At 38.6% G+C, this 23,667-nt stretch overlaps 1 protein-coding gene across 3 annotated transcripts in view; it reads left to right on the top strand.

Moving 5' to 3' along the window:
- Positions 1-23,667, top strand: part of pde4ba (phosphodiesterase 4B, cAMP-specific a) — a 188,560-nt gene that overhangs the window by 88,284 nt on the left and 76,609 nt on the right. Inside the window, exon 1 of one of the 3 annotated variants that reach the window (XM_046049248.1) lies at positions 12,862-13,227. The exons of the other annotated variants lie outside the window; for them this stretch is intronic. Coding sequence (XP_045905204.1) covers positions 13,127-13,227 — 101 coding nt within the window. The 5' untranslated portion in view covers positions 12,862-13,126. Of the gene's footprint in view, positions 1-12,861; positions 13,228-23,667 lie in introns of those variants that run through there. 3 annotated transcript variants of the gene reach the window in all.

The following is a 23,667-nucleotide window of genomic DNA, read 5'->3' as shown; positions in this document are numbered from 1 at the left end:
CCCTTTAGTTTTCAGTCGAGACTCTGGAACAGACAACAGACCTCTGCCCGAGGATCTCAAGGTACGTGCTGGTGCGTATGGGACTAAAAGTTCAGAAATATAACAAGGCGAGAGGCCATGAAGCGCTTTAAAAGTGATCAATAGAATTTTAAAGTCAATTCTAAAACATACTGGGAGCCAGTGTAGTGAAGCTAAAATAGGAGTAATGTGGTCATATTTCTTTGTTCTGGTTAAAAGCCTGGCAGCTGAGTTCTGGACAGTCTGGAGTCGATCAATAGATTTTTGGGTTAAACAGGTGAAAAGGCTGTTGCAATAATCCAGGCGTGATGAGATGAAGGCGTGTAAAATGGTCTCGGTGTCCTTAAAAGTTAACATATGCACTGGTATGCAACTACGCATGTAAATGCCCTAGTGTAGAGGCTATGTAGACAGCTGTTTTAATTAAAATTGAAGCATAGATGTATCAGAAACGTGAGTTGGAAAATTCGGCTGAAATGCCTTCTATGTAGACAAGCTGCTACATGGTTGAATTTCTTCACCAGCCTTGTGTTTACTTGAGCTTTCTGCTCTTTATTGATGGGCAGGAAGCAGCATACAGTCAGTCTGAGTTTGTTTGCTAGAAACAGCTGGCTGCAATTTTATGTTGGAAGTTTATGTTACAGTGCAGGCTGGAAAACCGAAGCAATAAGTTTAAAGATAAAAGCTGCTCAGAGCCCAGTGTTAGATGTTGATTCCCAGTGGATTTGGCAGTACCAGCAACCTGTTTACCTTACAAGAAGTTTGATGTTCTTATGAAAAATGTTGCCATTTGGAGCTTTAAATTATTGTTTAAGCCTCCCGTAGATGGCGGATTTTGAAGATCTTTCTACAAGATTAAACATTTGTTTTCCTAGTTCTGCTCATTTTTCACAAAATAATCCATAAAGAGTGTAAGGTGTCAGGTGTGAGGAGCCATTTCTCACTTTTCGTGTTTCTCTCTTTCCCACGTTTTTAGTTTGTTGTGGTTTTGTGATGCTGCTGCAGTCAGCTCATAAGTTATTAGCAAAATGTAAATAAATTGAATGTAATACAAATCAAACTACAAACTGAATGCCATTATCATTTATTTGAACTGAAATAAATGAGGAGGTAACTGCTCACTCTCAAATAATACAACAAACTTCAGTCCAAACACTTGACTGACAGTTGACCATTAAATGACTCATTTGACATAGAGGTAGGGATATTAATGCCAGAGTGTACCTTTATTGTTAAAAACTACCTCTGTATTACTGCGTTATTATCCAAAAAGAGAAAACTTTAAGTTTGTGCAATATAAATTCTGCTGCGATGGACTGGCGACCTGTCCAGGGTGTACCCCGCCTTTCGCCCAATGTAAGCTAGCATTGGCTCCAGCCCTCTGCGACCCTGTACGCAAGATAAGCGGTTGACGATGGATGGATGGACAATATTAATTCTGCTTCATCCATCGGTCAGTTTATTAAAAAATAAATCCTGTTCTGTCTGTTGAAATTCTTTCTAGAATTATTTCCTGAGACCACCCTGCATGCAAAGAAAAAGTACCAGGTTTCAAATCAAACAAAGTCAGACCACGCAGAGCCACGAGTCAAGTGCTTTCGAACCTAGTTGTTGCTAGGCAGTTCCACATGCTGTTTTAAGGAGGCACTTTGAATGGACTAGCAAAGTGGACACCAGTGTAAAAACAAATGTTGTACTCAGCTGCAGTTGTGTGTTTGCTGAATGCTATTTGATACACGCAGTCTCAAGTGTCCATCTCCACATCAGCCAGTGCTGGTTTATTGATACACGCAGTTCTCGATGTGTGTGTGTGTTTCTTTTAAAAGCGGGTATTGTGTGTCTCGATGTGAGCTAAAGACGTAGCTGTAATCCCTATCATCTTGTACTGTGTGCCACTGCTCTGTGTAATTAGACCCCGTATAGGTACAATCAGCACATACAGTGAGACAGACATGGCTGTTGTGACACAGAGAGTGCTATGAAGGAAGTGGTCGGGTAACACGAGAAGGAAAACCAACGAGAATGTGATTCTTCTTGCATGTTGTTGCCAAAGGGTTTGATTACGTTGCCACTGGGCTGTTTGAGTGGAAAGACCACAACTGATGTAAAAAGAATTAAAATGTAAAGTAAAATGTAGCTGATCAGAGGCTGTTCAGTTTACAGTAGACCAAGGTGAGATTGTTACTATAGGTGAAGGCCTATACAGTTGCAGGCATTTAAAAAATTGATGATGTATTCTGGCTATTTCACAGAAACAGATAAGAAATGTCTTAAAGCATCTTCTCACAACATCAAGGCTTAACTATGCTATCAACTCACCATCTTGTGGTTTTAATTGTTCTAGAGAAGTGGGATGAAGGAGGCCTACCAGTATTTACAGATTGTTTTGTATTTACAAATGATCACTATTAGCTGAATTAAAAAATCATTTTTATATTATACTTTAACTATATTAAATCCAAAAAGTTCAATTGGAATAATTTGATGGACAGTTGCCAAGAAAGCCAGATTGTTTAGCAGTTGTTGTCTCAGCCCATGCAAATATATACCTTGGTTACTCTGGGCTGGGGGATCAAAGATCATCCATGAAATGTGACCTGTATGTGGTCCAGCAGACCTGAACTGAGGTAGAGACTAGAAAGAGGAACAGCGTCAATTTCAGCAGCACAGGGACAGGCAGACACGTGAAACATGGCTTTGGACGCTTAGAGGAAAACTGGCAAGGAACAGATGCAGTGATCAACACGGAGTCGGAGGATTAGAATTAGTATTTTTTTCATGAAGGAAATACATATTATTTTTTATTCTAGTTTTCTGATTGTAGTTTGTCTGTTTTCGATTTTTCAATGCCGGCCTTTAATTGTGAAAACTTTAAAAGGTTTTAGCAGTGCTGCCAATATTCTGCTCTTTCCTGAATGACAGAATTGCTTTTTAATTGGCTGGGACTCACTTTTTGTGTCATCCTATTTGCTGAAAACTACAGACTTGCAGTACCTGAATGAACATGGAAGGTGATTTTCTGTGGCCAGTCTGAGCTATCATCTGCTGCTTTATTGACGTATGCGGAGATTATCATGAATTTCTGAAACTGTCCTGAGGCGATCCACAGTGGGACTCTGGGATGCAACACATCTTAAGAACATTGGTTCAATAACACCAGTTTTACACTTTCATCATCTATGAATCAAATCGAGTAAGTTATTGAGTTGAGACTTGCAGAGAACAATAAGCAAATAAGAAACAAATTGACTCTTAATCACAAGGGTAACCAAGACGATGACAACAACGTCATCCATTCTGGAACTTCCCATCAGCCCTTTCTGCTTCCGTCGTCACTCCTGGGTTTGGTATGTGAAAAAAAAAGGAATAATGGGGCCCCATCTTTGTTAGGCCTACTGTTGCCTCTCAAAGTGTGGGTTTGATTGTGGGTGAGCCTGGATGTGTTAGTTTCATTTTCTGGCAATTTACGAGGTTACTATTGCAACCCTGTCTCCTAGAAATGATAAGATATGATTAAATTGTTTTGCCGGTTATGTTGTAGTGGCAAGCGTAATCGCTGCCTGGATTATGTTCAGAGGAAATGTTTTTCTTACTGAATGAAGTGCTGTATTTATGTACTGCACCAGAGTTATGGGAAGGCAGTCAGGGTGTTGGGCTTGCAAAGCACAGGACTTTAGGACACACAAGAGCTATTTGCTTAAGTTTAGGGAAATATAGTGTTTTTGTTTAAATGCTAATAAAAAATGTTGTTTCTCGTGCTCTAAGTCACTGTAGACTTATTCTGTATTAAAGCAAGACAATGATCCTTCCCCAATCATAACCAAGTGTTGTGAGTGCCAAAATCCAACTACAAAAGACCACAAAAATGCAGTAGTCACTACAAGCGGATATTGTTGCAAGATTTGAAATTTTAGCAGACAGCTAATTAAATATGTTGTCAGTGATCTAACTTGCCAGATACTTACATTAACAACATTTCCTCATTTTGTTAATAGAAAACATAATCATAAACTGTTTCCTTCAAAACAAATTTGCTGTTGCAGATTAGTTGTATGAAAATGTAATTTGTATTTAGCCTGTGTTGTTGTATGTGAGCATAATTGTTGCATGAGGACACAGTGTGTCATTCTTATTAGACTAAGCCCTTTGTAGTGGGAGCTCAGTGGTGTACTTTGTGTAGATTGCTGCTGAAAATTGCTGATAACACTTTTAGCTGCAAGAAAATCACCTCAATGCATAGGAGGAAGGTTGTGGATTGAAAATGGCATTTTTTTTTTCTCTCTCTTTACTTTCCCTAAAAAGAGTCTCTCTTTTCTTCCATCTCGGCTGCTACACAGACACTTCCACCCATGTCAACTCACTAATGTACATGTGTACTTTAACCACACCAATTTCTCTGCATAATTGGGTTTACAGTGCCAAATGGGGATCAAAACAATCACATTTGTCTGAATAAACTGTAAACTCTAGATATAGGATAGACTGAACTCTACAGTAAGTGGGTTTCTTCTCAAGTTTTCTAAGTGATATTACAGGGTTTCATCGACAAAAAATACATTTCCTCTAAGGGGATTTCAGTGGCACCCGATCTAATTTCATCCTATAATGTAAAAGCTCATCCAGCAGAATTAACATGTTTTTGATGATTATTCTAAACCTAGCCTAAAGCAGGATTATAAGTGTTAGAACTGCAAAGTCACTGATCAGCAGCTAATCTGATCACTAGTGTTTCACACACACTGCATTGATGAAGAATAGTAGTATTACTTGAAACTGTGTTTGTTCAAAAATCAATTCCAAGCTTTAGTTTATGTGCTTGTTCAAAAAAGAACCTCTCATGCATGTTCAGAACAGCTCAAGTGTGTGCAGAGCTGACGGTTTAGTGATTTGGTGAACGTTCCCTCATTCACTCTCCTCGATCTATGAACCTGAAGTGAATCATTGTTTTGAACCACTTTGCGGATTGCACTCCTACTGGATCCTGTAGCCTGACAGTTGGAGATGGAGCAGATAAAAAAGGTGCTACGTTTAGAAGTAGGAAGGAAAGAGCCTGCTAGAGAAGCCTTGGCACATGCGGGCCTTGTTATCTGACTCCCTGTTCTTATGCCGGGATCAAGCCCTCTAACCCTAACCACCATCCACCATGTTCTTAGCCTTAAATATCCTCGCCACAACACACATACACATACACGTCACGGATAGGACTCTCTGGAAAAACTTTGTGAAAACATATAGCACCATGCACAAGTACACACACACACTACCAGATGACAAGACTATAATGTAATGTTTGTTGTGTCGTTGAAAAACAATAGTGACATATGTTCTGGATTTCCTTTATAATATATACTGTACGTAGTTGCTCTAAATAATTGAGTTTGATCATTGAGTGAGTGAGGCAGACTCCTTTTGTGTGAGTGAATGTTTTTATTTTGCCAGGACCAGCTGCTACATTTACAGACAAGAAATGTCACTGTAGGACATAATCAGCCAGATAACAAAACAATGTCACCATCAGTGTTGGGAAAGTTACTTGAAAAATGTAATAAATGATTCATTACTCATTACTCACTGAAACTGTAATTATCTTACTCAGGTATTACTCAAGAGCAAAAGTAAGTAGTTACATTAATTATTACCAATGATGGAATGTAACTAAGTACATTTAGTCAAGTGCTGTACATAACTACAAATTTGTGGTACTTATACTTTACTTGTGTATTTACATTTAATGCAGCTTTATACTACTGCTCCACTACACCTAGGAGGCAAATGTACTTTCTACTCCACTGCACTTGTCCGACAGCTTTAGTTACTAGTTACTTTTCAGATTACACATTTTCATACCCTTGATGAGATGATGTTTCAGTTAAACTGCAGGATTAGGTGTTTCTTTTTTGGTTTTAAAATATTCTTGTAGTTCTTAAGCTAAATAAACTCTTTAAATCCCTCTTGGATTAGCTATAAAATGTATCATCACAAAGCTGAAAACAGGGCTGTTTTTCTGAACTCAGGAAGAGTTGCCTTTTTAGTGGTTCTCAAACGACAGCGACGCTACAAACATATGATGATCTTACAGAATACATTGCTGTAGATTAAACTACCCAACAGTATTAAAATGAGCACAACCATAAACATTTACATCAGTAAAATGCAACATACACAGTAATGCAGCAGTAAGTCATCCAGAAACATTATAGTAAATATAACAACAGGGACCATTTTCTGCCTAATGAGTACTTTTACTTTTGATACTTTAAGTACATTTAGCTAATAATACATACTTTTACTTAAGTAAGGTTTTGAATGCATGACTTTTATAGTGAGTGTATATATATAGTGAGAGTATTTTCAAACTGTGTATATTGATACTACTTTAAAACATTCAAATCCTCCACTCTCTCACATCACATATTCTGTATTTAATACATGTAGAAACAGCCTTCATTTTGTAGGTATTTACAGACCATCTACAGCTAGCTTAACGTTAGCGGCGTTTACATCAGAGCTCTTATAGTTAAGCTGTACTGTAGATCCGCCTTTATGAGCTCTTGTTTGATGGCTTTCGCTGCTAATACATGTTTAGTAGTGGTGTTGCGCTCTGCACTGCTTAAAATTCACAAATGTTTTTCGGAGTATGCCCCCTGGTTATCACAGCGTGACTGGTGCTGACGTCAGATACGGTATGGTGTTGGCACTGAGAGGAGCGCTGCTCTGTGATCAGGGGATTAGGTTAATCACAGGGGGACTGACTGCAGTGCCCTCTTTTTCAGAGAGGGGGATTAGATTTATACAGAGAGAGAGAGAGAGAGAGAGAGAGAGGGAAAGCTATGTTGTGGTAAGACCAGCAAGACAGATACCCACTGATCTAGAATTCACCCTCTCTCTGAAAATCAAATATTTTTTGACCCCAACTCTTCCCTTTTTGTACATTCCCCCTTCTATCTACCCCATCAGTCAATCCCGTCTTCTCTTCTCTTCTCTTCTCTTCTCTTCTCTTCTCTTTGAACGGAGGCCACTGGAAGCTATGAGGAATGGTATGACGAATTCAGACTGTGCAATGTAATCCATGGAGCAGTAAAAGGGTTGACCTTGGCAATAACAACAATACACCTGCACTTAAACATATCACGGTAATTTTATTACTGGGCTGAAATCACTGTCAGCAACACTATGAAAGTGATTGAAGAGTTTTCCCAGGGCCCTCCTCAACTTCACTGCACTCCGCTACCAAGTGTTACTCCACATAAAGTCGCACTCACTTCTGTAGTGCACTCTCCTTAGTAAGTGGAAGGTTATATAAATAAACGTTGAAACTGAGGGATGCCGTGCCACTCTTACCTGATAGATTCTTCATATATGTTTACAATCGATTTACAAATGTCGGTCCTGGGAGAAGGATCCCTCCTCTATTGCTCTTCCCGAGGTTTCTTCTATTTTATGCTGTTTTGGTGTGTCTGCAAAATGCAAAAGATCCCCAAAACAGTGTTAAAATTGTGTGTGGGTGTATGTGGAAAATACAACAAATGTTTCTGCACATGCAAGAATGATAATAGACAAAGACCCAAAAAGGAGCTTGTATTATTTAGAATTGTTTTCCTCTATTGTCCTTCAGATATGTGCCTGTTTAGAAATAGCAGAGGATTATATATTCAACTTTTGTTACCCACTAATTGATCTGGGGTATACCTTCACCTCTCAGACTGGATCCTGGACTACATCATCAGTAGACCACAGTTCGTGAGGATTAAGGTCAGTCTGACACAGTGGTCTAGCATGGGGGTGCCACAAGGAATCTTATTTTGGATTGATTTCCATTTGATGAACATTTCTCATGAATGTGCTAAAGCGGTGGATAGGATTTAGGTTGGAGTGAAATTTGGGCGAAAATTGAAATATATAGATGTACACAGTCAAAGGCAACTATTTGGTTTTCAAAATGTCTCACCACTCTCTAAGATATATCATCAGTTGTACACAGTGCCTTTGCGTGGTGGACATTCACACATTCACATGTGTTTTGATAGTCAGCGGTCAAGCAGGAGTTGTCAAGAATAGGGATGTACAGATCCAGCTTTTTTCCCCAGATACTCTCCTGATTCTGATGCTTAAACTCAGGGTATCTTCTAATGGGAGTACCAATCTGATATCTGGTATATACTGATAAAAAAGGCACGATCATGCACCATTGCTGTGGGACTTAAATTTGAGCTGTGAAACCACATTTAATATCAACATTGGTGAAGAAGCTGTATATTGTATGTATGTATAGCTGTTTATTGTGGATCTGTGACATCTGGCAGATACCTGATCCATTTAGTCAACATCTAAACTCATAGCCAGAGGATCAGATCGTGCATTTGTATTGGAAATCTTGGAATCGGAAGATATTAATCAGTCACATTAGAGATCAGGCTGGTTAGAATACCTTTTCTCTATGGCATCATAGTTCTGCTTCATAGGAGATCAGAGTCCTGTCTTTTTCATTTTTTCAAATCCTTCTGGCTTGTACTCTCTTTCGCCCTTTTTAGAATTTATATTTAAATAGCTTTCAGGGATCATGCCTGTTGTTTGATCCTGATTTAATATGATTATGTGTGTGTTTGTATGAGAGGCAGCTTTCGTGTCAAAGGTGCCTGTCAGGTTCTGTCAAACACATCTGAGATTCTATTTGAAGTCTGTCTTTTTGGTACACCGAGACAAAAGACATTTTGCTAAAGTTTGTCTTTTTTTCAGTCGCCTTATCTGCTGTATATCGATTTGATTCACAAGGACAAGCCAGGAGTGCAAGGAGCGGTTTGCCAGTGGCAATTTGGCTACTTTTAAGCCATCAAATGGATGCCTGATCGATGTTTAATTATGGTTCTCTGCTTCCATTTGAAACCCTGTTAAACCTGCAGATAAAACAATGTTAAAAGCGTTGTTCTGCAAGTACAAACTTGCTTTGTGTTTGTGCTTGGGCTCAAATTACAGACATACATTATCTCCTCAAACAATGTATTACAATAGGATAAATTATAATAATTGGGTGAAAAATAGGGTTGCTGTGTAATTAGGGTTTACACAGATGTATTGAGTTCCCCATCATCTACACAGCTATCATCCTAATTCACAATAGGGATAGGAAGCTGTCAGGCTTTCATCACAATAACTTAATGGCTGCTTTACAATTTCCCACAACCACTACCACTGTCATTGTGATCCAACGTGAAATAATATTTGAAGGAACTATGTTCACATCCTGTGTAATGCCAGCTCTGAGTGCTTTCTGTAGGTCATGGCTCATCTGGTGGCACATCTTGCATGCCACATCCTGTAAACGTGAGTTCCATGGTGTTAATTTAAGGCTATGTTATACAGTTACACACTGCCATCTTGTGGATACATGCCAGAAAAACAACTTTTCTTTTTCTGTGGAATGAAATTGTGCCCTCTGATGTTCATAGAGGGGTCCTACCTCATTATTCTGAAACATGAGAGTTGAAACAATCTAGGGTTTTACCCATCAACACAGGTAGCAGAGCACATGAGGGCCAAAAATTCCAGATTGATTTCATGCTGCGTTATACTTTAGTTCGTACAGGTGACCTACCTAAGACTGAATTGTTTCAGTGGTTTCGCTTCATCAACAGATTTTAAAATAACACCTGTTTTGTACTATAATTAGAAATGGCACTACATGCAGTATTTGCCAAGGTTTTGTTATATTATAATGTCCTCCGTCATGGCACTCATTTCTTGGCATCCTACTGTTTATTTTACATCTGATTAATTTTAAAGGCTAAACAGATGAAAACACAGTAGCACAAATCCTGATTAACATGATTAGTCATTTACAATGTTTTCCACTATTTATTTAAGATTCCTTATACATGATATGTGATATATGTTTATTTAAGGGCCTGTGTCCACCATAGACTGTATATAAGGGCCCGTGTCCACCAAAGCTTTTTTTGGCAGCTGAAAACGCCACCTGCTGTTCTGAAAACGCCTAGCCGGGAACGCTCTGGCCTTTGCTCTACATGAAGAGAAGAGTTAACCTTTCCTGCTCGGCTCCCAGACCGTAGTCGGGAAGCACAGGGGAGACATTTCCTCCAGCTAACCCCCTTCACTCGCTCGGCAGCAGTTGGTAAGCACCACACAGAAGCTCCGCTTGGATCTTGAGAAGCTGCAGTCTTTATTTGTTGACCACCGTAACCTACACTGTACATTTATGGCTACACAGGGTTTATTTCTGACCCGACTTCTTCGGCTCACTCGCTTCCACACCCCCGCTCTGTCACACTGTCAACACACTCACCGGCTACGCTTACACATGCGCACTCAACCCTCCCTTAAAGGGCTACGCTACTCTTATAACTGAAGGCTGAAACATGAGCGCAGACTCTCCGTACGTGGGTTCATGAGATTTTGCTGGCGAGGACACACCTCAGCGAGGTGCGGTGTTTGTCCCGCCCCTCCTGCACTGTGATTGGACGGCTGGGTAAAAAGTGACAGTGACGAGCGCAGCGTTTTTCCCAAAGTTGAACATTTTCCAACTGCCGGCGACCGGAAAAAAACGCTGCTGGCGTTTTTACCAGCTTGGAAAAACGTAGAGCTCCCATTGCAATGAATTGAAAAAAGACACTGGCGTCAGAAAAATCAGCTTTGGTGGACAGGGGCCCTAACAGTTTTTGGGTCTATTGTAATATAGATCAAGTCAAATCAAAAGTCTCTATTTTTAGCATGATGTGACTGTGATGCAGAGTGACGCCACTAAATTATGTAAGGCTATATACACAGATTGAACAGAGAGGGAATTTTCTGTGAAAATTACATTTTCAGACTAATTTAGATGGTTTTATTGAAACTGCAAACAACCCTTGTATATTTTATTGAAATTATTCAAATTTGGTTGGTCTGGTTGCACAATGTTTAAAAATCCAAACAACTTAAGGAAAGAAGATTCTCTGTACATTTCAGCAGCACTTGCTACATAGCCTATCCCAGCTCTCTTTGTCTCCTTAAACACTTACATTTACAGCCATGGCCAGTTGTAAGGCTGTGTTTTCAGAATCTGCACCAGTTACCACTGGTGTGCCATAGAACCTTTTCTATATCTTCTTCTATGGTTAGCCCTCAGGTGGTCATTAAGGAGGAATGTCATTGTCATTGTCGCACAGGATACATACAGCCCTGTAGCTACCACATCTTCCGCCTCTCCCATTTCTCATATTTGTGTGTATTGTGAAGCAGTGGGGCGAGCTGCAGTGTGGGAACATAGTAGTGATTCAGTTTTGGCCTCTCTGAACCTACTCCTCCCATTTTTAAGTTTAAGTGCTTGTGTTATGTGTCATCTCTCTCAGTCGTTTCCAAATACATTACAAGGAAGTGTACTTGTCCTGTCATGATGGTATTCATTAGAAACTCCTTTAGTTGTCAATCAGGAAGGATTTCCTGTGGAGCTTCATGACTACTGTTTCAGGAAGTCATGAGTAAAAATGAGAGTTACTCATACAACTAATGTCACATTTTCTACCTAACTCTTTCTTTTTCTGTATTGTTTTCCCAAATTGATCACTTTGCTCAAAAAGTCCTGAAACTTTGCACACATGCATGGGCATGGCAAAATGGCTTCCAAACAAATAAGCATAACAAAACAGTTTTCATCAAATGATGTTGCCGCGACGAAGCATTACTTGCCATGAAACAAGAAGTTGTTGCATTCTATGTATGTATTTCTAATGACTGTATCTTTCCCCGTGTTGTATGTTTCTGCAGCTCAGCTGTACTGTATGTGCTGCTATTTCTCACAAATCTGTCATTACAGTAAGATAATATATGAGAGCTTGGGTATCAGTATACTGTACTGTACTATACTGTACAGTGTCATCCGGCACCGAGGCCCCCTGTGAGAGTGCCAGATGCCACCTCTTTTCCACACAGACAGACACTGACTGTTAAGGTAGACCGTGTTGCCAGAATAACAGTGACTTTAAGTACAATTTTTCTTTTTGAGTAAATGGGTTTCTAATCCAGTGTAAACAGCATAAACAATTTTTGTGTCTTTTAAATTTTACTTTTTACTTAACAAGTCAAAAAACAGATAGATAATAGTTCTCATAAACAAATATTTACATCAAAATGAATAAATCACTGGAAAAAAATGACAGTAAATGTTATATATGTTATATAATATAATGATATAATATATAATATAATGATGATAATATCATGTTTTTATATATATATATAGTACACATCAGACAACAACAGCACCCAGTAACGACATACATTGACAGACAACTGTAGCCTCTCAGGCCAGTTCAGCAAGGTATATTACACGGTCTTTGCTTCTGTATTTGACACATGAATTATGACTCCACTCCGGCAACTCCACTCCAGAACTTGGATGTTCCTCCTTACTCCGCTGGGCCGCTCTGAAGGGAACAGAGTCCCCCCCCCCCCCCCCCCCCCCCCCCCCCCCCCCCCCCCTACACACACACACACAAAAATCATGGGGAGGAAGTATAGCCTGTGACGAAGAGAAGAGTCCGCAAACAGAGCACAGAGAGTGTGTGGACAGTGTCAGAGTGTGAACAAGGGCTTAAAGAGTTCCGTGATGTGACGCTGCTTATGTTACTGGTTTGTGTGACGTGTGTGGAGAAGATGTTTGGATACCTGTTTGCTGCTTTTCTTTGTGCCGAGGAGAGGATGGCTGATAATCAGTAACTTTTTAAACAGAGGATTTATAGGTAACAGGCATGTAAATGTGTGACTGTGTAGCCTAAATAAATTATGCATTGCTATTAATATGAGGTGAATGTACGTGTGTGAGGGTGCTTATTTTGTAATAACTGATAGATACATTTGATTTCATTGATAGATAGATACATTTGATTTTCAAGTGGCTAGTTTGTGTGATAAGTGTGTGATCTCAGTATAGTGCCAGTGCTGACTTGTCAAATGTTTGTATGATGGTGTGTGTGTGACACTCATATGCTTGATCTATGCGTGTGAAGTGCTGCACTTGGGTGTGTTCTTGTTGATCTATTTGTGTGTTTGTGGTTACGTATGTGACAGTATGTGCCGGGTAGCGTATGCATGAGTGCATGTGTGTGTCGGGGCAATGTACCGGCGTTCACCCTGTGCCAGAGGAAGAGTTCATTTTGACTTCAGTGAGGAAGTCATCAGGAAACTCCATGCCACCAACCATTGCCACCCTCACAGGTTAGGACTCTCAGCTAACCACACACACAGACATTACATGCTGTCTCACACTTAAACAGAAATATTCCTTTGCTATGGATTTTGTCGTTGCTGTGTTTTATCTGGTGTTGCATTGTTAGATCTGTAAACTGTTTCTTGATTGTAAAGAAACTCTTTTCTCATTTCTCAGAGTCCCTTAACTCTGCCCTTTGTCAGTATATGTGTAGTCTTACTTCCTATTTCCCATACATTAAGCAATCCTCTCATGTGTTCTTATCATTATAGTAATCCTTAGCTGGAATGTGGTTTCATGCACTGTTACATGTTTTGGTGAGAAAATTCATCTTAAGTAGATTTTATGCGGAGGGATGTTTTGAATAGGTTGCGTGCTGCGTTACTGTGGTTAAAAGAGTCAAGTAGTTTGCCATGCAAATAATTCTGGAAGCGTTGAGATGAATTTGTTTATTATCACTACTTTATTTAGTGTGAACATAGCCTGGTCTGTGAGACACACTGACAGCCAAATGACCCAAAGGATGAATCTAAATTTTAAAAAAAAGTCATGACATTGAAGGATCTCCAATCGTCTCAGCCTTTAGCTCTGGTAAATTTGGCTTTGTTGCCAAGCAGGATACCTTGTCTGACTATATTAGTTGATAGAAACAAAACAATGGTCTCCGACTTGGGGCTCAGGGGGCTCAGGATAAATCTGAGTAGTGAATTAACAAGAAAGCAAGAAAAAACATTTCTGCTACATGAAATTATGTTTATTCTTTTTTAGGTTCCCCAAATCTTGTGAAACACTTTTTGAAGTTTTACATTAAATTGAAACCATGGGAAGGAACATCACTGTTAAACTGAACTCAGACATAGAGTACGCAACCTGTGACGAGGGGTCTTGAGTAGGCATGGCTTGGCTATAAAGGGTCACAAGCCAAAAAGGTTGGGAACAGGTGCGCAAAGATTGGGAGTTTTGGTAGACTGGATGGGGTGCCCTGACACTAATGTTGTATCTGAGATAACAATGTGATGAAACTGGTCTGGATCTGCAGCTGAAAATCCAGGATGCTGCATAGTAGTATTATTTAAAAGTTCACATGACATACTCTGACATGACATAAACAGGTTAAATTTGAAAACTTGAAAGAATCACTACTCTAGGAAAATCACTTATTTCTCTTGAAAGCCACCATCAGATGTGTGATATAGTTTTCTACATAAATAATCCTGAATTCATGATCTATTTGCCATCATTTGAACCCTTACTGGAAAACTAACTGCTGCACTCATAAAGGACTTTTATGCTTGAGGACGACAAACCACCACCAGCTATTTGTTTTGCTCTTCAAGTAGGACACACACACTGAGGTGAGTTATTTGTCATATCTCACCTGCTTAATCTCACAGTTCATTTTCCTTGCATCAGTTGTGATAAAACAGTATGTCTATAAACACTGTGACACACATTCTTCCTTGATAGGTTGATTGTGATAAAGGGTAGCTACAATAGTATGAAAAAGCTAGTCAACACTGACGCTTACATTGATTGCAGACTTTTTAAAAAAATGTTTGAATCAGGAAATAAATAAACCACTGTGAAAACTAGGCTGGGTCTCACCCCAAGAGGGCTCTGGGTATTCTGGCTCAGCTGGAGACCCATCAGGCTGCTGGCTTGGACTGTTTAGGGGACGTCATACAATGAAATAGAGCAGAGCAAGGAAAATGATAAAACGAACAGAACAAAACTGAGTTAAAAACGGAATAATTTCAGCTAGTTAAAATATGTGAGTTTACTGAGCAATTCTGGTGTCATGTGATCTGTCATTTACTGATAGTTTATTTCTTGAAACTTTTAAAATAAAGTAGCTCCGATGGAAAAAAAATCTAATTTGTAATTATGGAAGTGTGTAGACATTGAGCTCTGGAGACGTCGTGTATCCACCTCTGATTGGGTGGGTTCCACCTCCTGTGACCTAGGGTTTCCTGTGGAAAGTACTGGACTATACTGAAGAAAGCAGAAGTACACAGATGGTGTACTGTACAGTGCTGCTAGTTTGAATCATTAGACAGGTAGACGAGGCCCGCATGAGTGCTGGGGAATAATTACTCCATGACCGCTTCCTCACACTGGTGTGTGTGTTGTAAACGTGTATGCTTTTGTTTGTACATAGCCTGCAACATATTTAGACATATGCAGCTGCCTTCTACCCTCTATGACATGTGGATGTGCATGAATTAGCCTATATTCAGTATATGTGCCATATATGCTTCCAAGGGAGTGTTTCTCACATATCCAGATAGGACAGATAATCTCCTGGAGAGATGGGTTTAACCAAGTATTTGGACAGTGACCTGGATTTTTATGGTATAATAACAAAGATCACAGCTCCTTTCATTTGTACAGATTGTTTTCCTGGGTGCTGGGTCCATTTTAATATTAATCTGAAACATATTCTTATGCTTAAAACCAAAACTGCTCCATTTGTGGAAACACAGGTTGAGACACAGAGTACAAATAAACAAAAATCACTCACAGATGTTCATTTATTTAGGGCAAAGAAGAAGAGCAGCGTTGCCTGTAACATGATTGTAATTAATCACAACAAAACAATGGTTTAGGTAGAGTTTTTGAGTCACAGCTGTTTGCAAAATAACCCTAAACTGCCTCAAATTACTGTCCATATCTGTTTTGATAATGCAAGATTGTTAATCCAACACTATATATAATTAAAGTAAACAAAACTGACCTTGCCTGTCATCTTTTAAGACCAGATTGTTTTTCACTGTGTTGACCCATTTTCCTTTCCAGGACAATACTTTGAATAACGGTGTTTCGTTCTTGCTTGCCCATGGGTGGGGTGCAGCACTGTGTTGTAGTTTGTGGTTCGGCAGTACTTTATTTGCAGTGCACTTCGCTTATAAGTGTAACACGTTGTTGGATGGATAATGTGGCAGGGACTCATACGTCTGCCGTGGTTATGTGGTCGGGCCTTTTGATTTCTGAGTGACTGGCCAGAGATTAAATTTGCAGCTGTGGCTTTGAATTGGTTTTGATCATGATGATGGTGATTATTACAATTGCGATAATGATGAGGAGGCTAACAAGTGATAATACCATTGGATGGGAGCATCACAAGGACTTTGGGACTGATGATGGGGAGCAGGATGGTGAGGGTTAAGATGATGGTGAAGCGTGCAGTTATCTACAGTGGTGGAAGTATTCAGATCCTTTACGTAAGTACAAGGGCTTTTACATTAATTTAAAAATACTCCATTACGAGTGAAAGAATGGCATTGAAACCCATACTTAAGTACAGAAGTATAAGCAGCAAAATGTACTTTAAGCATCAAAAGACTGATTTAATATTATTCATTACATTAGATAATTACAACTAATGCTGATGCATAAATTGGTAAGGAGCATTTGGAGCTATTTTATATTTAGTATTTTATATAAAGATAGCTAGTTTAGTAGAATAGTTCCCAACCTAGGGGTTTACCTCTTTTCACCTGGAACAATCAAACCATCTGATGAGATTTTGAGGGGAAAGTCGCACTTTTCCGTAACTGAACAACTCATAGACATCTGAAACATGACAAGGGGCCCCACGTACACACTGACTTTTTATCAGGGATCACAAGCCAAAAGGTTTGGAAATCATTATTTAAAACTTGAATAAAGGATTGTATTTTATAAGCGTTTCACATATCTTTCAATGTAAATTCTTAATCTAAAAGTAACCGAAAACTCCAGCTGTCAGATAAATGTAGTGCAATGAGTAAAAAGTACAATATTTCCCTATGAAATGTAGTGGAGAAGGATGAGTAGAAGTGTAAAATGGCATAAAATTTAAATACTCAAGTAAAGTACAAGTACCTCAAAACTGCAGTACAAAAGTACAGTGTATATAATTACTTTCCAGTGGTTATCTGTCGCTCTTCCTAAAATAATTTGGTTTAATGAATAGAAAATTAGAAGTTAATTATAAGTAATTATAAGGAGTTGTAGTTCCAGCACAGTTCAATGAGGGCAACAGAGAGAAACCAGGGACTGTGACCGCGAGTAGCCTGACTCTGTGCAGACCAGGGAATGTAATGGAAAAGAGATGCCACACTGCAATTTGCCAGCCCAGGAATGCTTTTTTCTTCAAAGCAAAGTTTCTCTGTCTTCTTCCTAGTTTTCACTCTGCCTTTCCTGTCTGTCAACGTTCACTCATAGTCTCTTTGTCTTTATTTCAGTTCTTCTCTGTTAGTTCAAATAAGTGTCACCCTCTGCTATTCATAACCTTTACTTTACACACACCCACTCACTTTGTACTATCCCTGTGGTGACATCTTATTGACACAATGCATTCCCTAGTCCCTTACCCTAACCTTAACCATCACAACTACATGCCAAACCTTAACCCAGCCTTAACCTAATTGTAACCTGAACCCTAAAACCAAGTTTATTCCCTCAAAAAGCACCTCTACCCGTGGGGACCTCAGTTTTTGTCCCCACAGTGACACGAGTGACCATGGTGCATTCAGGTTGTGTTTCTTGAAATCATGTGAGGCTGGGTATTTAGACTGTAAATGATTTCTAAACAACACGATCCGCGAGATGACTTTGTTCCTAAATGTGCATGTATAATGACTTGGCACATGTCCTGATTACGTTAGCGGCCTAATTTCTATTAATAAGTGCTGTATCTAGTTGAACTCCTGAGTTTTCTTCTGTTTTAGGTGGTAGATTACAAAAGGCTAAAAGACATATCTGATTCTCAGCGTGTTTTTAGCTTCTTCTTTTTCTTTTCTTTTTTTTTATAAATTAAAGGTTAGAGCCATCCATGGTTTATGGGCATAATTCTGGAGATTTATGTTTTCATTAGTATAATTTGCAGGGCAGGAGGATAAATTCCTCCTTAAAATTGTTACAGTTTATGCAATTTCACAATACATCTTGCCAATCTGGGGCAATGGGAAACAAAATTCATTATGGGGCAGAGCCATCAAAGTTTTATATAGAATGAGTGTTGTTTTTAGTTGCATTTCAAGCTGTGTGTTGTTACGGCGTTGCTATGGGGCCTTCTCAGAAATGTAACTACACATCAAAGCTACAGAGATACCACATAGGGACAACAAGAACTGTGATTGGTCACCTTGGGCTTCCTGTGTTTTGTCCCACAAGTTTCTGATGCTGGTAGAGATTGCTGATATTGAAGACAATGTTAAGGAAGTTGAAGAAAGACCAAGTAATCTGCAGCTTGTCAGTAACACACACATCTAGCAAAGACATCTCCAAAGCAAACCTTCTGCTCAGTGTGAATGAATGAATGTGAACAATATTTACACAGTGACTGCACGGAAGTAGTTACCTGGATCTAACTCCAGTTCTATGACTACATGCATCACTTAGTACCACCATCAATTAATATCACAAAGTAAACACTGTTACTAGAATATAGTAATTAGAGCATGATACGCCCTGATCATGTACAATACAACCCACCTGTGCTGTGGTGGTACTATCAATGGGTGAAATCCAATAAACTATACATCAAAACCTACCCCCCTTACTGTGGTATGGTGGGACTCCTCTTAACCCCCTGCATCAAGCAGAAATCCAGCTTTAGGGATTCTATACATGGATATATTGTTGATGAAAATCTAAAGTTGAGGCAAGTAAAAGCACATTTCTGGAGTTGACTATTTCGTACTGACTTGATCAACCTTCCAAATGATTGGTGTTTAGATGGTGTGCAAACTGAGATTTAGTTCTGATCTTCTTCTATTTGCATAGTTTGAAATTAAATTTGTCCTTGGTTGTTAAAGTTGATCCCTTTGCTCCAGTAGAGTTTTAAAAGTTCATGTGTTGAGAAATGTGCATGTTTAGACTAGCTTGGGTAATTAACCTATTTTTAGATATTTCTGCTGCAGATTCATGTAAGGAAATCTTACTGCAGTCTTTTGTAGCATTAAAAGCTATTTTTGCATTGTCCAATGGGATCATTCAATCAGCTCGTCATCCTTGTGGGGCATTTCAGAGCTCTGGCACATTTCACCGAGCCGTCTGGTTAGACAGAAAGGTCTTTTTATCCACTGCTTTTCAGAAGCATCTCTCCTTGTCTTTTTCAGTTCCAAACATTTGCAAAACATTTTGAAAAGTTCTATTAGTGATGTAGTGGAACAGATGGTTTTTAGCTATTATTTTTCAAGCCACAAGATTAGTAGAATTTCTCCCTTAAAGACAGAACAAAATCCAATTCAATGTGTGTTGAAGAAATAATATTTAAACCTTGGCTAACACTTGGACAAACAGGAGGTGTTACCATGGCACCTCTGTTTGCACAACCAGACAGACAAATGGTCACTGGTTTCCCCTCACCATAACGCAGGAAGGAAGAGATTAATTCAAACTATAAGAATGCTCTCTTTCTCTCCCTGTCTGTGACACTCTGAGGCTTTCTCTTTTCGAAAGAACGGGGATCTGTTTCTACTTCGAAGCCTGGGGCCAAATTTGAGATGTAGTCTCTTTTTTTTGTATTTTGCTTACTCAGGTGAGCAGTGAGGGGTTTTTATAATGTAGTACTATTCAACAGTTAAAAGAAAAGAAATCTCAGTAAACACTGCTTTTGCGGGTCAGAAGACATCGTTGTGTCATTTAATTTTAGTTTAAATGTCTAAATAGGCCAATATTAGTGGTTACATCTTCTTAAATGTGAGAATTTGATGTCATACATGATAGTAAACCGAATAGCTTTGATATAGATTTGTGGTCTGTTGGTCAGATGAAACATTATATTTGAAGAAGACAACAACTTGTGCTGTGGGAAATTATACAGGGTGAACAAAAACAAATAATGGAGAAAACAATCTGCAGATTAATCTAAATTAAAAAATAATCATTAGTTGCAGCACGAATATTGTCATATTTCAGATTAGATTATGCCCATACATCAGAATCCATCTAGAAACTATATCACACCCTGTGGGGTACAGTATTACAATCAATCCCCACACACCTACAGTACACATGAATCAACACACAGGGCACTAAGTTGTCCCACTCTACCAGTAAATAAGACTCAAGCTACTGGCCAGTGACTACTGTAAACAGCATAATTTCTTAGACATGGGAAGTGAAGTAATTTCCCCGAGGAATGACTTCAGGCCTTTGCTTGGAAAACTTTCTGTTACAGAATTTTAAATAAAAACTCTTTATAAAATTAGAATACAATTAGGGGCCTTGATCGATTATTGCAAAAGAATATAGATAGATAGATAGATAGATATATATATATATATAGATAGATAGATAGAGATATATACACACACAAAAAAGCTTATTAGATGACAACCAATTATTTATTAACCATTTATACAGCCATTGGTTAGAAATAAAACTATTCATAAAGGGGTGCATTAGAAAATGGCACCTAAATTAAAAATGTAGGTAAGGCGTTTTTTTACAGGTCAATTTCTTATTAATTTCCTTGAAAGTTTCCTAGAAATAACTAATTATATGTAAAATAGACACACTGTTCATTTGGTTAGTTATTATGAAATATTTGGCGGAAAACTAAAGTAAAGCTTTGCCAAAATGCTTTATCTAGACTCTGTGCAGACAGTCACTTAGCCCCAAATTAGGCTGCTAACTTGCTAGACTTGTTCTTGTTCATACCGTACTATTTTTATTGATATGCATGAGCATTAAAAACTGTCATGGCTCTCGGTTGAGCTTGGCTTGGCTTCTGTGGAAACAAGTTACCAAACGCTGCTTACGTGTTACATGACATGTCTTCCTATCTGATATTGTCATGAATTTCATGTATTTGACACCAAGTCTATCACTCAGTCAGTCTGCTCATCAGTCAGACAGATGCAGCTGGATGGGAAAGGAATGTCATGTCATCATAGCAAAGCACTGTAGGGTCAGAAGGAGTACTTCCTGACTGCTTTAGTGAAACAAAACACCAAAAACATAACTCACCCTTTACAACACTGTAATGATTATGATTATAAAATATGTCCATTCCCAACGAATTCCCAGGAATCAATGTCCTCTGTAGGTCTTTGGAAGGTTACAGATGCCATGCCATCATGTAAAAACAAATAAACACATCTCTGCGTCATGAAATCTGTAATCTGTGTAATTTTCAACCCACATTCCCACAATGTCAGATTCCTTAAAGTCATGCTAGTTAGGCTGGCTATTTTCCTACTACCTCGGAAGCTCATAATTGCAATAACGCATTTGGCATCTGGTTGTCTTGATCTCTCAGCAGTTTTAATATACAGTCCTTGTTCTCGTCCTGTCTCTGAACAGAAGGCATGCTTCTGGTTGACAGAGCAAGAACTTGAATTTAGCATTTTTACATGTGTATATGTTTTATACAGAGTAGATATGCAATATCTAAGTGCTGATGTTCAGTACATGCACTTCAAAGAGAAAGCATGGGAGACTGGAATGAGTGAGAATGGATTCCCAGACAACTGCACTAATCCACTAAACCACCAGGACACCACATTTCATAGAAAAGGTCTTTGTTCCCAAGGTCTGTTTTTGTGTTGTTTTTCAAAGGCTAAATTTTTGGATATCCCTTCTTTGACCCATTAAGCAGAGCAAGGAAAGATAAATGTGCTTATTTTTTGCCTTTCAATTATAACTGGATGCCATTATAGAGAAGTTAGATGATCCGGTTTGTAACAGTTTGTAACTGTAGTTTAACATACAGTATGTAACAAAATGAACAAAACTCAGAGATCTACTTAGTATGTTTTTGTAGCTTTCAGCCACATCTCATAGTCTTCATTTTGCAAATATAGCTGTAGAAAGAGAAGCAGATCACATTTCAGAAAGGTTAGTAAGTGGATTTTTGATTGACATACTTTGTAATATATTCTATTTCCAAAGGTCAAGAAGTCCAAATAGTTAAACATATTTAGCTATTTTCTCCAGGGTCTAAAGGGACTTAGTAGTCAGGGGGGTGCAGTCAATGCTACCTGGGGACCAAACCAAACAGAAGAGTCAAGAGAGTCTGTCTGTGTTTTAACATTAATATCCTCAAATGTTGGTGCAGTTAAGAGACAATGGCTTTGTAGTCTGAATGTCAATTGATGCATCTGTTTCTGAGATTTCTTGTTTGAAGTTGCAGTATTAGAACACATTTTATTCGCTTGCTGGTTATATATTTACAAGAGCAATAAGAAGTGAAAAGCATTTGCATGTGTTGTTAATCAAGATGTGTTTATACTATATTTCTGTATACCATACCATACTATAATATAGTAAAGTGGCTTCCAAACAGTTTTGAACCACATCACCCATAGTGATTTTCTTTTTCGTGGCATCCCCTCCCCCACTGCAGCATAACTGCATATTTAACAGAGTGTTTACAGTGATTTAGATGTTTTTTCTTCCATTTTGTTCTTAAGTTTTTTAGTATTTAATGAAACATTATTAAAAATGTTCAGGGATAAGAAGTAAATATAAAACCCAGTATGGTGTGGCAACCACTTAGGGAACCACTGCTGTATACATTATACTTGCTATTTGTACTGAATCAATTAGTCAGTCAACAGATAGACTTTTATTTATCATTTAGTCATTTATCAAGCAAAATGCCATTTTTTTTAAATAATAAAAATGTGTAACTATTGACCGTTAGTGGTGTACTAAGTGGTAACTAAACAATGGGCTAAACTAACTGACCGCCTATTAAGCGATTCTAACTCTAATGTCCTTGTTAAGTGACCATTGTAGTGACCTGTACTGTTGTCCTATTACAAAAAACAGTGGCTATTCTTATTCTTTTTCATGGACATGTCATTATGTGTTATTACTCACATAACACAATAGTCCTCAGCCCTCTCTGTGAAGAGGGGAGGGCAGTGATGGCAATCCACTTTGGCTTCTCATAACAGCATAAAGCACCATCCTAACACCTGTACCCTGGCTGTTACCCTCTCATATGACACAGATGACTGTAAAGACTCACTCATGAGGATGTGACTCACCTCATGGTCTGCCTGGAGCTGATGTGTTTGTTTAGCTGTACACATCAGTAACATGGAGCATATTACAACACTCCAGCTTCCTGAAGTCTTCTAGCTAAAAACATAGCATTTGCAGTTGTGGAAAGTATCTCAGTACATTTACTCCAAGACTTTACTTAAGTATTATTTTGAGGTACTTGAACTTTACTTGAGTATTTTGATTTTCTGCTACTTTTGCTTCACTACATTTTAGAGTGAAATATTGTACTTCCTACTCCACTACATTTATTTGCTGGAGTCACTGGTACATTGCAGATTCAAATTTTACACAGAAAATGTATGATAGGTTTTTAAAATATGATGTCTTACTATCAGGTTAGCTGTTGAACTACATATGAAGTAGTTGTAGAAGTCATTTACTTCCCCATTAATGTGTCAATAGCAATAATCCATTAATATAATAATATATCAGTCACAGGGGTA

This window comes from Micropterus dolomieu, linkage group LG05, assembly GCF_021292245.1.
Source record: "Micropterus dolomieu isolate WLL.071019.BEF.003 ecotype Adirondacks linkage group LG05, ASM2129224v1, whole genome shotgun sequence".
NCBI lineage: Eukaryota > Metazoa > Chordata > Actinopteri > Centrarchiformes > Centrarchidae > Micropterus > Micropterus dolomieu.
The sequence above is the reverse complement of the archived record's forward strand: the minus strand, read 5'-3'. Positions and strand labels throughout refer to the sequence as shown.